Consider the following 16,877-nt stretch of genomic DNA (forward strand, 5'->3'; position numbering starts at 1 on the left):
GGCGAGGGGCTGCGGCAGCACCTGAGCGGGGAGGAGCAGGGAGTTGGCAGCGGAGGCCATGTCTACACTGCAGGCTTCTTGCACAAGAACATTTGGCAGAAGAGATCTCCCGCAAAAAGTTCTTGTGTGTAAGCGGGGTCAGTGTGCAAGGGCACGTTCACACGGCCATGGACGCTCTTGCGCTGGAAACCCCTGTTGTCGGTCCACACGCGCCTTTTTGCACAAGAACGCTTGAGCAAACAGGCTTATTCCTTGTAGAAAGAGGAATAACCCCTGCGCAAAAAGCCCTGTCGTCTGATGATCTACTGCACTTTTTCTTGCACAAAAACACACTCGCAGTGTGGATGCTCCGTGAGTTTTTGTGCAAACACTCTGCAATGTAGCCGTAGCCGAGGTGATGCACTGACACGTGATTCCAGTCACCTGTTGGGAGCCAAGTCCCGTTGGGCAATAGCTTAGAAGCTCCATCTCAATGTAAAGTGCCCCGCAGTGAAGGTGCCAACCCAACCCTGGCTCAGTTCTGCTCCTGGTCACGGACCGTCGCTGTAAAAACAGGCAGCGTCCGTCTGCTCTGACCGTGTGTCGCTGGGACTCAGACTCTGGGCTCCGTGCTCCTCTGCCCTGGCCAGCCAGCAGCCGCAGCGTCTATGAATCCTGTTCTTGGGTTCCCCCCTTTCTCTCCTTCTCTCAATGCCAAACAGGCCCCGTTTGTCTCCCCTTCCCTGCCAGGGCAGCATTTCTAACCCTTTCCCGTTTGCTGCTCTGCCCGGACTCTCTCCGATTCGCCCACAGCTTGTCTAACACACGTGGCCCAGAAGTGGCCGCAGAGCTCCGGACGAGAGCTCACCAGTGCCCAGCAGAGCGGGACACTCCCCCGCCCATGTCAACCCCAGGACGCTCCGGGTCCCGCCCTAGCTTGTTAGCTCAGATTGGTCAGAGCGGCTTCACTTTGCTGGTTCCCATTCACACTCAGCATGCTCACTACTCTTTGAGGATGGTCTTTTCACCACTTGGAAACCCGCCTAACGGTAACTTCATCCACACCTATTGGGAAGGGTCAAATATTCCTTCCTGACCACTGCAGGTGCCCAACTGAATCCCTAAAACAAGACATTGGATTCTAGTCACTGTTATCATAAGGGTATGTCTACACTGCCACCCTCGTTCGCACTAGGGTGGCAGCGTAGACATACCCATACTGAGCTCCAGACGTGGCAGGCACACCGTGGAAAATGCAGGTTGTTCTGTTCTCAGCATGGCCCATTTGGGAATGAAAGTTCACCCACGGAGTCTAAGGCGAGATTAGAGGGACACAGTGAAATAGCCACCCCCTTGGGAAACAGCCGAATCGGCATGGGGAGGGGATTGGTAAAGTGGAGAGCTCAGAGCAGAACCAGCCAGATCAGGAGAGATGCCAGGGACTCTCGCTAGTTAGTGGAACAAGGAGAAGGCGAAAGGGCCACTCGGACCTTCGGTGGAAGGACCGACGGGGGAACAAATTGCTCAGCGGCCCTTGGGTCCAGCAGAGAAGGGTCTGACCCGAGCTGCTGGCTGGGAGAGGCTGCTAGAGACAGCGGCTGTGACAGCAGGGACGCACCCGTCTGGGAAACCTACCTTGGGAGCTAGTGGGCTCAGTTTGCTCAGTTCATCCAGGAGCCGGGTTAGAGGGGACTTGTCATCAATTTGGAGACTCGCTCGCAGCCTTTGGTCCACATCTGAATCCTGCCTGTAGCTTTGCCCCTCCCAATGCCACCCAGGAAATGGGGCCTGGGCATGGGTTCAGCAACAGGTCGGACTCCGGAAAGCTCTCCTGTGGGGATTGGAAGAGAGGAGTGGGGTATAACGTGTAAGAGGGAGCAGGATGCCATGAAAATGGGAGAGAGAAAAGAGCTCAGGGGATTCTGTCCGCTCTGTCATCTGGCGCAGCAACAAGGGGGCAGCCCATGAAATTACAGTGGGACATTGAAAAAGGGACCAGAGACATAGTCATGCTCTCAGGGACTGGGGAACTCATTGCCACAGGACGGTGCCCAGGTTAAACGCATTGAGATTAAATGAGGGACTGAACATTTCCAAACTCCGAGGAATATCCAGAGTTAGAATCACTCAGCTTAACTCACAGTTGTGGGAGGCACATTAAACCTCATGCTTCAGGGTGTTGTGAAACCTCTCGCTACTAGTGGTCAGGAATGATTTTCAGTGGGTGGGAGCAAATCCCCACCTCCTTCTGCAGGTTCTTCTACCTTGTGCTATTTGCTAAGCGGAGAGATGAATCCTGAACGGGAGGGGTTTTGCGTAGACTCCGCTGGGCCATTTCTATACCAGCCCCCGACCCCTTTTCACTGACACACGAACACTCACACGTCGTTCATGAGAAATCTTCCGTGTCCAACCGGGGGCCACGATTTTGCCTCCTCCAACCCAACCTTTCCCTCAACAAACTTCCACTCCCTCCAGCCAGCCCCTTTCTCACACTGCAGGGAGGCAGGTTCAGGATAGACCTTAGGAGACACTTTGCAACCGTCACGCTAGAGAGATGCTGGGAGAAATGGCTGAGGGGGATCGTGGGAAACTCACCCATCGGAGGCTTTAAGAGCAGGTAAGACAAACCCCTCTGGGAGACTGTCTAGATCAGGGCTACTCAACTTGGGAAGCCCCGGGGACCACAACGATACTCACACCACGTGCCGAGGGCCACAACTTAAGTGTGGCACCTTCTAGACTAACAGATGTTTTGAAGCATAAGCTTTCGTGGGCAAAGACCCACTTCGTCAGATGCAGACTAACACGGCTACCCCTCTGATACTTAAGTCAAGCGTGGATGCGTATACATGCAAATATATGCAAATCGCTTCTTGCACACTGCCGGGCATGAATACAAAGTTGAAGGCAGGACTTCGCAACACGCAGGCCGCATTTAAGTCGGTTCTGCTGATATTAATAAAATGCAACATTTACCTGATTTCCAGCCATATGACAGCACTTTGATTGAGAAATGACAGTCCAGGAATTTAGCGACTAAAACTCATAGCAACAGAAGGCCATAATATTGGCTACTCTTTTGGTTTGACTCCCACCCATGTGTTGACTAGCCCTGGTCTCGATAGTAGCTGGCCCTGCCTCGGGGAGCGGGATAGCCCGAGGGCCAGGCCGACCATCTCTGATTCTACTCGCGAGGTGACAGCAGGAAACATCTTAGAACAGCAACACGCTAAGCGGGTCCCAGAGACCATGCCAGGGCCCTGCTCGGGTTTGTCCCTCAAAACGATCAAGCTCCGAACAGGCCACGGCCACAAATCTGTCAGCAGTGGGGGGATTCAACAGGCTTCACCTCACCACTTGCATCCAGGCTGATTTTGTCTGGTTCCACCTGCAGCCACATCACGGCCCATCCCGCCTGCCCCCTGGGAAAGCGTCCATGTCAGCCCAGGGCCCTGTAGCTCGGAGCCTTTGCAGTGACTGCGAAGGGCCCCCAAGAGAATTCCCCTGAGTTCAACACGGCTGCTGGAGGCTGGAGCGGGAAACGGCCCCTTGTCTCCATGACCAGCCTGGGAAACGTGGGCCGAGCATGACACACGTCCCGGCTGCGAGCTCCCAGACTGAGCCCTGGCACCAGGGAGAACTGGTCTCCTCCAGAAATCGATGCTCCTGGGGAAGAGGACGAGGGAGACAGACGCTGGGTGTCCCTGCTCCTCCGCATGCGTGGGAAGGGCGCAGAGTGGAGACAGAATTTGGTCTGAGTGGGGACCCACCGGTGCGCAGGGTCCTTCTCCGGGCTCCGTCAAAGGATCCGGCTAGACAGGGGAGCATTTGAGGCTGCAGATGGAGGGGGCCAGGCTGGGGGAGGGATTCTCAGACGGGAATGCGGGTGGGGAATGTCTGCTCAAAGCCAGATGCCAGAGGGAGAGAGGGGCACAGAAGACGGGGGGTGGGGAGTTTCCTCTGCTGTCCTGCTTCCCGAGCTGTGCCAGGACCTGTTCCCTACATGCCCCACTCCAGCCGGCATTGCCATCCCAGCCTCTCCCCTGCTGTGGGCCCATCACACACCCTGACACCCGGCCTCACCTCAGACAAGGACGCCTGGCACCCGCCTGCCCCCGACATCTTCAGAGGAACGGCCGCCCCTGCGTGAAGATGAACCCCAGCAACCAGGCCCTGGGGGCGGCAGAGTCGGCCTTAATTAGCCCCACAGGGACTGTGACTGAGAAAACATTCATTAGCGCTCAGCTGAGACGCCCCACGGCTGGGAGGCGCGGGGGGTCTCTGAGGTCCATGGGCTCCCTTCATCGTGTCTCCTCCTGGACCATCACAAGCAGTCAGTCGCCAAGTCTGGTAAATCTCTCCCCTGTGCTGGCCAATCCCCACATGCTGGCAACTCACACACATTCCACTTCCACTCCTCTGAAAGGGGCAGTGTGCCTCAGTTTACCAGTTTTCCCTTAATCACCCCCACACACTCCAGGACCCCATCTATGAGAGACCCTATGCAGAGCACTGATGGCTCATGAAGTAAGAACTGAGGGTTTCCCAGGCCCCAAGGGGGAACGGTCGCAGACACAAGGAGGATCCCGGCGTGCCAGGCCGGCCTGCGCAATGGTCACTGCCCGAGCTAAGGACGCCAGGTTCCCTCTTCCCCGGCAGGGCAAACAGCCGGATCCGGGGTCTCGTGGCCCGGCCAGCGCATGCAGTCACTGGCCTGCGACGGGTTCCCATTGGCCGATCGGAAGGACTCTGCGCGGTGCAATGCCCCAGAGACTCATGTCCCCTCCCAGCTGTCCCTGTTCGCCCATCGCGCCCGCCCTGGGGAGACCTGCCCGGCCGGCTCACCCTGCCCATGTGTCTTGACAAGCTGTGAGCTTCCCACCCGGAGCGGGACCCCCTCGTCCTTCAGGGTCCCACGGCCTCCCTCTCCCGCGACGGACCTCTGGTCTCCAGCCCCTCGCTCCAGGCCGGGGGCTCTGCCCAGCGCCCCCACGCGGGACAGGCCGAGACACGGACACACTCAGTCGGGTTCATTAGTCACCCGGAGCCCAGCACGGGAAGCCCTCAGCCCCCCCGAGAGGAAGGAAGGTCCCGTAGGCCATTCTGTCAGCCCAGACGGGAACCATTTCTCGGGGGGGGACGGGGGGGGAGACGAAATGTCCACGTTTGTAACGGCCACCGTGGAAAGTCCCTTTTGCAGGGGATGGAAGGAGCCTGGTCAACGGCCATAACTGCCACGTTGGAAGGGCCCATTATTATCGATGGGGAAGGGTCTGTCCTAGTGTCCTAACGGCCACGTTGGAAGGTCCCATTTTCACTGGTGGGGAGGGGTCTGACCAACAGCCCTAACTGCCACTTTGGAAGGTCCCATTTTCACTGGTGGGGAGGGGTCTGACCAACAGCCCTAACTGCCTCTTTGGAAGGTCCCATTTTCACTAGTGGGGAGGGGGTCTGACCAACAGCCCTAACTGCCACTTTGGAAGGTCCCATTTTCACTAGTGGGGAGGGGTCTGACCAACAGCCCTAACTGCCTCTTTGGAAGGTCCCATTTTCACTGGTGGGGAGGGGTCTGACCAACAGCCCAAACTGACACTTTGGAAGGTCCCATTTTCACTTGTGGGGAGGGGTCTGACCAACAGCCCTAACTGCCACTTTGGAAGGTCCCATTTTCACTTGTGGGGAGGGGTCTGACCAACAGCCCTAACTGCCACTTTGGAAGGTCCCATTTTCACTGGTGGGAAACTGAGGCACAACCCCCGGGGCCATGACCGCCATCTCAGCAGCCGTGTTGCAGATGGGGCTGCATAAGGACCCCTCGTTAGAGAAGCTGAGGGCCCTGGCTGACCTGGGCAGAGGCAGGTCCCTGCGGGAGGACCACAGGGAGAGATTCCTGGGGGAGGATTCCTGTACCGGGAATGGACCGGACCGGGACAAACTGAATCCTGGGGGGTGAGGAGGCAGCTGGTGGTGCCCCAGAGGTACCGCTGCAGGCTGCTGTTCCTGTCCCAGGGTGCACCGAGTTGTCCGGCGCTGGCGCACCAGGGAGAGGCTGCTGCAGAACTTGTATTGGCCGGGGTCCTTGACCCTGTTCACCAGTATTGCAGCTCTTGTGACTTCTGCCAGAGGGTGGGGAAAGCCCAGGAGAAGTATAAAGCGGCTTTGAGGCCCCTGCTCATCTTAGAGGAGCCCTTCCAGAAGGCGGCGATGGATCTAGAGGGCCCCTCAGCCAGGGGACCCACACGGGGAAGAAATACATCCTGCTGGTGGTGGATTTCACTGCTCACTAGCGGGAGGCCGCGGCTCTGCCCTCTATCGAGGCAGACACTGTGGCGGATGCGCTGCTGGCCATTTTCACATCCTTACAGACCAGGGGTCCAACTTCTTGTCGTCCCTGCTCCGCTGTTTGTGGGAGAAGTGCGGGGTCCAGCACACCTGGGCCTCAGCATATCGCCCCCGGCCCAACAGGCTGGTGGAGAGACTGAATGGGACGCTCAGATGAATGCCGAAACCCTTTATGGACCCGCACCCACAGGACTGGCACAAGGACTCACCCGCCTGCTGTTTGCAGACAGGGAAGTGCCCCAGGAATTCACGGGGTTCTCCCCATTTGAGTTGCTGTGCCAGAGACGGAGGAGGGGCCCCCTGGACCTGATGAGGGATGAATGGGAGGGGAAGGCCTCTCCGGAGGGTGAGTCGGTGGTGGAGGATGTACTGATATCCCGGGAAAGGCTCGCTGAGCTCATGGGACCGGCTAGGGAAGAACTAAGTCCAGGCCCAGAGGAGGCGGAAAGCCTGGTCCGACCCTCGGCCCGTGCCCGCTCCTGCGCCACCAGGGATCAAGTGATGCTCCTCATCCCGCTGAGGGAGAACAAGCTGCAGGTGTCCTGGGACGATCCCTCCCAGGTCGTCAGACAGGTCAACCAGGGAAACTGTGCGGTGGAGCTGTCTAACCGGAGCCACCGCCAGCGGGGGAACTGTCAGCATGATGAAGCCGTACGGGGACAGGGGGAGGTTGGTGCTGGCCCTGGGAGGAGAAGGGGGAGGATCCCCTGGTGGGTTTCCTCTCAGAGGCCGAGGCTGGTGCCACGCTGGGGACAATCCCCCTCTCAGACCAGCAGGCAGAGATCCCAGAGGTGCTGCGTTCCCACCAGCAGCCGTTCTAACCTGGCTGTGCACTGGGTGCGGACGGGGGCCCATCCTCCCGTCTGGTGTACCCCATTCGGGGTCACTGGGAAAGGAGCCCAGAACCTGGCTGTTGGAGGTTGGGGACACACTGGCTCTTGGGGGGATCCAGCCTCCTCCAACTCCTGGGCTCCCCCAGTGGTGCTGGCCCCAAAAAGGATGGAACAATCCGGTTCTGCGCGCACTGTCGGAAACTCAACGCCATCACCGTGTCTGGTGCCGGCCCCATGCCCAGGACTGATGCGATTCTAGACACGTTGGGGGTGGGGGGGCCCGGTTCTTCACTACCTGGACCATACCCAAGGGGACTGGTAGGTGCCCTTGGACCCCGAAGGGCTCTTTGAGTTCCTGGTCCAGCCCTTTGGCCTCAAGGGGGCCCCGTCCACCTGCCAGCGCCTGGTTGATCAGTTACTGAGGGGATGGAGAACGTCGCTTTGACTTATACTGATGAAACCTGTGTGTAGCCAGACCTGGGAGGACCACGTGAGCCAGGTGAAGAAGGGGCTGGCCTGTCTCCAGGAGGCCGGGCTGACTGTAAGAGCTGGGAAGCGCAGGGTGGGGATGGCGGCGGTGACATGTCTGGGCCACAAGGCGGGGAGCGGGCGGCTGAAGCCAGAGCCGGCTAAGGTGGAAGCCGTCGGGGACTGGCCCATTCCCCAGACTAAGAGGCAGGTCCAGGTTTTCATTGGGATGGCCGGGTACTACCAGAAATTCGTGCCTCATATTAGCACCCTCGTGTGGGCCCTTAAACAGCCGCAGCCCAATCTATTTGGGCGGCATTTCACCGGTGCACCGACCACTCCCCCGACCTGGCTGCACCAGACGAAGGGGGCTGGTTCCCACCTGCTACAATGGAGCCTGCTCCTGCAGGACTACGACGCGGAGGCGGTCCGTGTTCAGAGGACAGAGCCGATTCTGGCCAGAGACAGACGATGGGCTGCAGAGAAGGACCCTGGCAACTGCGCCAGCTGGTCCCAGCAAGGAAAGAACATTGGACGGGGAGGGAGACGCAGAAGAGGGGCCCAGGTGACCCCATTACCTGGAGAGAAGACAATGGCCGGGGGAGGGGCTGTTGCGGGGCATATCGGAGGCTCTGCTGGGAGACTGGGGCTGTTTTCTGGGGGACTGAGAGCAGAGCAGGCAGGACTCAGCTGGCTGCAGGGGAGGCTGGCATGAGGGCTGAGGGCCCAGGCGACTGGCCTGAGGGACCCGTTGCTGGGTCCAAAGCTCAAGAGACCCGCCTGTTTGGTGCTGGCAGAGAGTCACCATGGTCTAGAGAACAGGGGGGCGCTGCTCCTTCAGGGAGAGGAGGCCCCCGGGGTCCAGAGGGGTCTGTGAGCCGTGACACCCCCACATCTGGAACACGGCGCGAAGATCTGGACACCCCGGACAGAGACGACCCGGTGACTGCCCAACCAGAGTGGACCCAAGGCCACAAGAGTGTACAGCCCCCCCACTGCAGCACAGGGGGGATATGATAAAGCTCTATACCATAATGAAAGGTGCAGAGAAAGTAAAAAAGAAAGTGCTATTTATTCCTCGCCACACAAGATCTAGGGGCCAGCTGTTGAAATGAATAGGCAGCAGGTTTAAAGTAAACACAAGGAAGTATTTTTTTCACACAACGCACAGTCAACCTGCGGAACTCCTTGACACAGGATATTACAAAGGCCAGGATTATGACAGGAATGGTGTCACAAGCCTCTGTTTGCACAAAGCTGGGAATGAGCAACTAATGGACGATTCCCTGTTCCCTTTATTGCCTCTGGGATACGTGGCACCGGCCACTGTTGGAAGAGGATCCAGGGCCCACCCAATGTGGCTGCTCTTGGGTTCACATGCTTCACTCCCACTGATGTATGTTTGAGGCCCATTGATACAATATAAATGAATACAACAGGCCATGGGGCTGATCTGGTGTGGCCGTGCCTTGGAAAGCATTCCTGAGCGGTCTCCCCATTCACTGGGATGGCATGGGCTTTGTGGTCATGTGTGCATATATGTGTATGTGTGTGTGTGTGTGTGTGTGTGTGTGTGTGTGTCCCAGCTGCATTGCACACGTGTTAGTTCCAGCAAGGAGAAAAGAGGTGCAGAAAAGAACCCAGGTGTCCTGATGGAGCTAAAGGAGACGTTTCCCCAGATACACCTTGGGTGGAAAGTCCGTGCCCGGTGCAGCGATGGAGCCGCAGGCTGGACTCATGTGCCCCGAGCCAGGACCTTCCTCCCTGCCCTCCTCAGGGCTGCGGCCATGTCCTTGCTCCTCAGGCAGTAAATGAGGGGGTTCAGGGCAGGCACCACGACGGTGTAGAAGACGGCCACCTTCCAGTCATGCCCCAAGGTGTAGCTGGAGGCCGGGCGGAAGTAGAGCCAGGTCACGCTGCCGTACGTGAGCAACACCACAGTCAGGTGGGAGCCGCAGGTGGAGAGGGCCTTGCGCAGGGCTTGGGCAGAGCGCAGGCGGGCCACGGCCACCCCGATGCGGACGTAGGAGGCCAGGATGAAGGCGAAAGGGCCCAGCACCACCAGGACGCCCTGGGTGGAGATCACCAGCTCGTGGATGAAGGGCCGGGTGCAGGAGAGGCGCAGCAGGGGCGGCACGTCGCAGAAGAAATGCTGCACGCAGTTGCCGCAGTAACGCAACCGGGCGGTCATGACGGCGTGCAGCAGGGCGTGCGAGATCAGCACGGCCCAGGAGGCAGCCGCTATCTTGAGGCACAGGGACCGTGTCACCACGGCGGCGTAGCGCAGCGGGTCGCAGACGGCCACGTAGCGGTCGTAGGCCATGGCAGCCAGCAGGTAGCCCTCCATGTTGCCAACCGCCAGGAAAAGGAAGAGCTGGGCCATGCAGCTGGCAAAGGGGATGGTCCGATGGTGGGTCTGCGCCTGCACCAGGGCCTGGGGCAGGGTGATGGAGGCGAGGCCCATGTCCACAATGGCCAGCTGGCTGAGGAAGAAATACATGGGACTGGCGAGCTGGGGGTCGGCCCATATCAACACCAGCAGCATGGAGTTGCCAGCTAAGTTCAGCAGATAGGTGGCCAGCAACCCCCCAAAGATCAGCGGCTGCAGGTCCTCACGTTCAAACAGGCCCAGGAGCACGAACTCGGAGACGGACGTCCAGTTGGCCTCATCCATGGTGAGGGGCGGCGGCAGCACCTGAGCAGGGAGGAGAAGGGCTCCACCAGGGACACAAGGCGCTGAGGAAACACGCCGGCCCCTTTTGAAAAACGGCTCAACAGTTTGCTCTGAATTTAAAGCCGTCCCACATTCGAGACTCCCCCCGACCCTGGCTAAGCCCAGCTGACCCTCACTGGTCAAAATTTCTACCTTATGTCTTGTCAGAATATGCCCAGCTGCACCCGCCCGCACCAAATGTGAGGCTGGTTCTGCCTTTCTCAGGACTGGCCGTGCCCGGGGTTTGTAGCCACGTCTCCTGCGCCAGGTTTTCTGACCTTCCTCACGCCTCTCGCTCCCCTCTAGACTCTCTCTGGCCTGACCCCACCTTTCCCTCTGGGGCTCCGGCGGAGACCTCCCCAGTGTCTCCCCTTCCCGTGTCCGACCCACGGCGCTGTTGTACGCCCCGCCCAGAGCAGTGGCGCTGACACAGCCGTGTCGCTGTCGGGAGTGGCCGGGGGTTCTCTGTGGGGCGCTGCGCCAAGGCACCGCAAGGGCGGGACACAGCCCCTGACAGTCACAGAGCGGCGGGTGCGGTGCATCTCCAAGCCGGCACCACAACTGCCCGGCGCATCCGGGAACCCACCTGAGAGGGGTCCCTGTGCTCAGTTCATCAGAGAGCCAGGGGACCTGGTACCGGTCTGGAAACACTCAGAGCCCTTCACCCGCATCTGGATCCTACCTGCCACCCGGGCGACCCTTCCTCAGTGCCACACGGGAAACACAGGGGCTCAGAGCCAGGGACAGTGCAGGGAAAACTCTCCCCTGAAGAAAGAAGGGGAGATAGAACTGTTTAAAGCCTATGATGGAGCATGGCCCCATGTCAACGGGACAGAGAAAAGAGCTCGGGGGATTCTGTCCTCCCTGACGCTTGGTGCAGCAACAAGGGAATGACAGCGGGACATTGAAATCCAGACTCACGCACTCAGGCACTGTGGAACTCATTGCAGCAGGATGGCATCTAGGCTCACACTTAGGAAGATTCAAAGCGGGACTGGGCATTTCCCTAGGTGAAAGGAACATCCAGAGTTAGATTTGCCCAGCCCAATAAACACTGCGGACGGGATATTAAGCCTCCCGCTGCAGGGCTGTATGAAATCTCTCGCCGTGAGCAGTGAGAAGGGAATATTGCCAGAAGCAGATCCACTCTGTCCCTGCAGGTTCTTATACCTGCCTCCCCAGCATGTGGCACTGATGTGGGCTGGGGATGGATTCTGAATGAAAGGGGGTTTGTTCTGGCCCAGGCTGGCCATTTCTGCACCCGACCTGCTGCCCCCTTCCACTCACACAAGCACGGCCGTTGGGGGGAAATCTTTCATGGCCACTGAAGGGCTCCGGTTTTTGAGGTTGCAAAACTTTCCCCTCCCAAAATGACCACCCAGAGAAGTCAGACATTTCCCACCAGATGTGAAAGCAGGACGGAGGAAGCATCTTAACACACACACACGCGAGAAAGCATCACAGAGATCGCTCCGGGGCCCCGGTCGGGGTCTGTGTTTCAAGTGTATCGCGTGCATCACAGACCAGGATGACAAATCTGTCAGCAGGGGGTAGCTTCCAAAGGCTGGGTGGGTTTGGAGTTGGGTTTCTCTCACAATCAGAATTTGCCTTCATGACCCCTTTGAGCTCCCCCATGACTCTTAGAGATATTAGTATAGAGAGGACGCTTATTAGGTTTGCAGTGATTGCTGCGAGGGGTTGCAACTGCTTTGGGGGATCGGGTCAGAATTCCAAACGATCTCGACAAACTGGAGAAATGGTCTGAGGTAAACAGGATGAAGTTTAATAAAGACAAATGCAAAGTGCTCCACTTAGGAAGGAACAATCCGTGTCACACACACAGAATGGGAAGCGACTGTCTAGGGAGGAGTCCTGCAGAAAGGGATCTAGGGCTCAGAGTGGACCACACGCCAAATATGATTCAACAGTGTCACGCTGTTGTAAAAAAAGCAAACCTGATTCTGGGAGGCATGAATAGGAGAGCTGCGAGCAAGACACGAGAAGCCATTCTTCCGCTCTGCTCTGCACTGGTTAGGCCTCCGTTGGAGTTTTGTGTCCAGTTCTGGGCACCGCATTTCAAGAAAGATGTGGAGAAATTGGAGAGGGTCCAGAGAAGAGCAACAAGACTGATGGACGGTCCAGAGAACATGAGCTAGGAGGGAAGACTGAAAGAACTGGGCTTGTGTAGTTTGGAAAGGAGAAGATTGAGGGGGACATGAGAGCGGTTTTCAGGTATAGAAAAGGGTGTCACAAGGAGGAGGGAGAAAAAGTGTTCTCTTTGGCCTCTGAGGATAGGACACAAGCAATGGGCTTAGACTGCAGCAAGGGAGGTTGAGGTTGGACATGAGGAAAAACTTCCTACCTGTCAGGATGGTTAAACACTGGAATAAATTGCTGAGGGAGGTTGTGGAATCGCCATGTCTGGAGATATCTAAGAGCAGGTTGGTCAGACAGATGTCAGAGATGGTCTAGAGCCGGTATTGGGTCCTGCCGGGAGGGGAGGGGTCTGAACTTGATGATCTCTTGAGGTTCCTTCCAGTTCTAGTGTTCTAGGGTTCTGCTTGGTTGTGTTCTTGCCCGGCACATTCTAACATCTTCTCTTTTTAAGTCCTTTCTCAGAGATTCCTAGACTCCAGCCCTGTGGGTCTCTGCTAGGGGTAGGAATCTCCCTGGGAGTACGCAGAGGTCTTCCCGGGGTTATAGAACCTCATTGAAATATTGGTCTGGGGTTACAAAAGGCTCCCGGGCCACAATAAGGCAGAACTTTTGTGATGAATGCGAAGGTCTCCAGAGAGAATTCCCCTGAGTTCAACACGGTTGGCGGAGGGTAGAGCGGGAAGCGGCCCCTCTCTCCAGGACAGGTGGATGACAAGGGTCCATTTGTCACTGGTCGGTTCCCGGGGGCCGGGCACGAAGCTCGTCCCCCTCCCAGCTCTCGGTCGGAGCCCTCGCGCTCCCAGTGAGGCTGCCGCGGAGGACAGAGCTCCAGGCGTGTGAGGAGCCCCCATCCCCGTGCGTGGGAGGGACGCAGAGCGGAGCCTGCACCATTCAGCCCGCGGGGCGAGCACCAGCACAGCCCCCGGCTAAACAGGCAGCCGCTGAGACTGGAGCGGGATGGGCGGGGCGGGTGAGGGGCTGCCCGAGGTGGGGCTGGGGGGAAAGTCTCTCTGGTCAGTCAGATACAGGGGACAAGGACAGACGACTGCAGAGAACATGAGGTTTTATTTTCCCTGCTAACCTGCTCCCCCAATTCCCAGGTCCCATCCCCCGTATTCGCCCCACCCGGCCTGCATCGCTGTCCCAGCCTCTCCCTCATGGTCCCTCCGACACACACACACACGCCCAGCCTCACCTCGGACAGGGCAGCGCGGCGTCGACTTCCCCGTGCCTGCCGAGGAAGGGCCGGCCCGCCGTGAAGATAAACCCCCGAATCCAGGCCCCGGGGCAGCAGAACCGGCCTTAACGAGCTCCCGGGGGACTGCGATGAGAAAACGTTCATTAGCGCTCCACTCGGCCGCCCTACAGCTGGGGGTCTCCAAGGTCCATGGACACCCTCATCTTGGGAGGTCTCCCCACAGACCGTCTGGCAACCAGCCGCCGAGTCCCGTCTCCGAGGGCAGCCGAGTTCGACTGTGTCTCGGTAAACACCAAGGAGTTCCTGCAGGCCACTGTTCCCGGACACTCACCGAAATTCCTCGAAAGGCCCAGTGTGGCCCCTCTCACCAGCTTCCCTTAATTCCCCCTAGCTCTGGACGCCCCCGTGGGCCCTGCTCATGAGACCAAAGATGCCTCGTGTAAGCCAGAAGCGCGCCAGCCTCGCCTTGCCCAGAGTTACTGCCCGGGCCAGTGAAGTTGGTTTCCCTCTTCTGCCAACGATCCAAAGGCTGAATTTGGGTTCCTGGGGAGCTGAGTGAGAGCGAGAATCAGGATCCAAACGTCCGTGAGAGCCCCCGGCAAGGGGGTTTCCTCAGGGGATGGAGCCTTTCCCGACCCTCCATGAAGCCGACCACAAACTTTTGCCGGTTCTCATAGCCAGGGCAAGGGCCGGCCGGTTATCTCTCTTGTCCCAGCCTTGTCGACTCCGTGGGCGCCCAGTTGCCCTGTGGCCCTCGCTGCCAGGGGCGCTGTGGGGCTCAGGACCGGAACCCGGCTCGGAACAGAACGAGAGACGTTCCAGGGGGATAAGTCCAGCGCTGGCTCGGAGCCGGGACAGGCAGGGAGACGTGTCGATATTGATCCATCACTCTCTGGCTGTCACTTGTACGTGCGTCTCACGGTGCTTACGCCTCTCAGCAGGGTCTGAGCTTCCTGCCATGGTCAGGACCGGCTTTGGGACGGTCTCTCGGAGGAATCCCTTCCATGGCCCCGCCCGGTGCCCCTCTCTTCCTTTTGGGCCTCCCCCCTCACCAGCTTGTGCCCCTGTGTCCTCAGACTTGTGGGCCCTTGGACTAGCTCCTCCTCAGACAGCATCGCCCCAGGCACCAGTGGAGCAGGCCTTGTGTGTCTAGCCCAGGGAACCCTTCATCACACCCTTTCATGTCTCCCACCCTCCAACACTCGCTTGGTGGCTCCACACTGGGCCAGACGTGGTGTAGCCAGTTGGTCATGTCTGCGAAGAACGAGTCTGTCTGGGGGGTCCGGTGGTTTTGACTCAACCTGGCCTTTCAGCCAAGGCGCCATTGGCCTTAGGGAGCAGGGGGAAGCTAGGGCACTGGGCGCGGGAGTAGAGGGGGGCAGAGGCAGAGACAGGAAGGCAGCCTGGTCCTGCGCTGGGATACACCCCTGCTCCCTCTTCCATCCATCCCCATGACCGGTAATGGCTCCCTGTCACTCTGAGCCTCGTTAGCAGCTGGGAGCACTGGGAGCAGGCCGGGGGGAGGAGGGGCGGCAGGAGTTTGGGGTAACCGGGGTTTGTCCCACGCTAGGGGAAGCCGTTTGCTGATTCACCTCCCCGCCCAGTGCCAGCGCAGAGCCCTGTGAAGCGCCCGGCGTCGTCATGACCTTCCAAGCTCCCCTGCAGAGACTGGGTGGGGGAGTGCAGTGCGGGAGGGGTCTGTGGGCACCGCTGGGAGTGTCAGACCGGGGCTAACTGCTTAGAACTGGGGCTCCTTCCCGCCCCGGACCGGAGTCCTCTGCTCTAAGGCCCAGCCAGCCACGAAGCGCCCATCTGCTTACACTAACACATCACACACGCCACCCCATAGATACTCCAGCTCCCCCCAGGCCAGCTCCCGCCCCTCCTTACACAGACGAGCGGCTGTGGAAAGCAAGCTCAGCAAATCCAAATTGGTTCCTCTCCTCCCACCGAGCCGGCCTCTGTCCCAGGTCCACGGACACCCAGAGGAGGACCCTGCGCCGGCCCCTCACACCCTGCAATCTCTAGGCTTCGAAATGAGAAGCAAGAAAGGGGGAGAGCAAAGCGGGAAAGGCACGGGGTGCAGATACCCGTTGCGCAGGGCTGGGGGCAGGCTGGGGCAGAGATGGACTGAACGGCTGTGTCCCAACTGGGCTCGGGGATACAGCCCCCATGAGGCTGGGCCGTCGGGTCTTTCAACCTGCGGTTCCGAGCACTTATAAATGACCTGGAGAAAGGGGTAAACAGTGAGGTGGCCTGATTTGCAGATGACACCAAACGGCTCAAGATAGTTCCAACCAAAACACACTGTGAAGAGCATCAAAAACATCTCACCAAACTAAGTGACTGGGCAACACAAAGGCCAATTAAATTTAATGCTGATAAATGTAAAGTAATGCACACGGGAAAACGTAATCCCAACTAGACACACATTATGATGGGGACTAATTTAGCTACAACTACTCTAGAGAGAAGATCTTGGAGTCCTTGTGGAGAATTCTCTGAAAACATCCACTCAGTGCACAGTGGCAGTCGAGAAAGCAAACAGAATGGTAGGAATCGTTAATAAAAGAATAGAGATGAAGACAGAAAATAGCGTATTGCCTCTAAATAAATCCATGGGACGCCCACGTCTTGAATGCTGCGTATGGATGTGGTCGCCACATCTCAAAAAAGACATATTGCCATTGGAAAAGCTTCAGCAAAGGGCAATAAAAACGATGAGGGGTTTAGAACGAGTCCCGTAAGAAGAGAGATTAAAAAGACTGGGACTTTTCAGCTTAGAAAAGACTAAGGAGGATAGGACAGAGGTCTATAAAATCATGACTGGTGTGGGAAAAGTGAACAAGGAAAAGTTATTTACTTGTTCTCATAACATAAGAACTAGGGGGTCACCAAATGAAATGTATAAGCAGCAGGTACAAACCAAACCAAAGGAAGTTTTTCTTTACTCAGTGTACAGTCAACCTGTGGAACTCCTTGCCACAGGTGAAGGTTAGGACTCTAAGGGTACTTCTAGACTACAGGCTTTTGTTGACAGAAGTTTTGTCAACAGATAGGGTACGTCTAAACTACATGGCTCCATCGACGGAGCCATGTAGATTTGTTGTTTTGGCAAAGTCAAATGAAGCGGCGATTTAAATGATCGCGGCTTGATTTAAATTTACATGGCTGCCGCGCTGAG

The 16,877-nt window shown here is 57.9% G+C and overlaps 1 protein-coding gene across 1 annotated transcript; it reads right to left on the reverse strand.

Moving 5' to 3' along the window:
• Positions 1-9,360: 9,360 nt before the first annotated feature.
• Positions 9,361-10,417, reverse strand: LOC102460304 (olfactory receptor 1f45-like). The gene has a single exon (XM_006113028.3). It carries the CDS (start codon positions 10,297-10,299, stop codon positions 9,361-9,363), a length of 939 nt encoding a protein of 312 aa, XP_006113090.3. The 5' UTR covers positions 10,300-10,417.
• Between the last annotated feature and the right edge of the window lie 6,460 nt (positions 10,418-16,877).

This window comes from Pelodiscus sinensis, chromosome 18, assembly GCF_052426305.1.
Source record: "Pelodiscus sinensis isolate ZL-2025 chromosome 18, ASM5242630v1, whole genome shotgun sequence".
Classification (NCBI taxonomy): Eukaryota; Metazoa; Chordata; order Testudines; family Trionychidae; genus Pelodiscus; species Pelodiscus sinensis.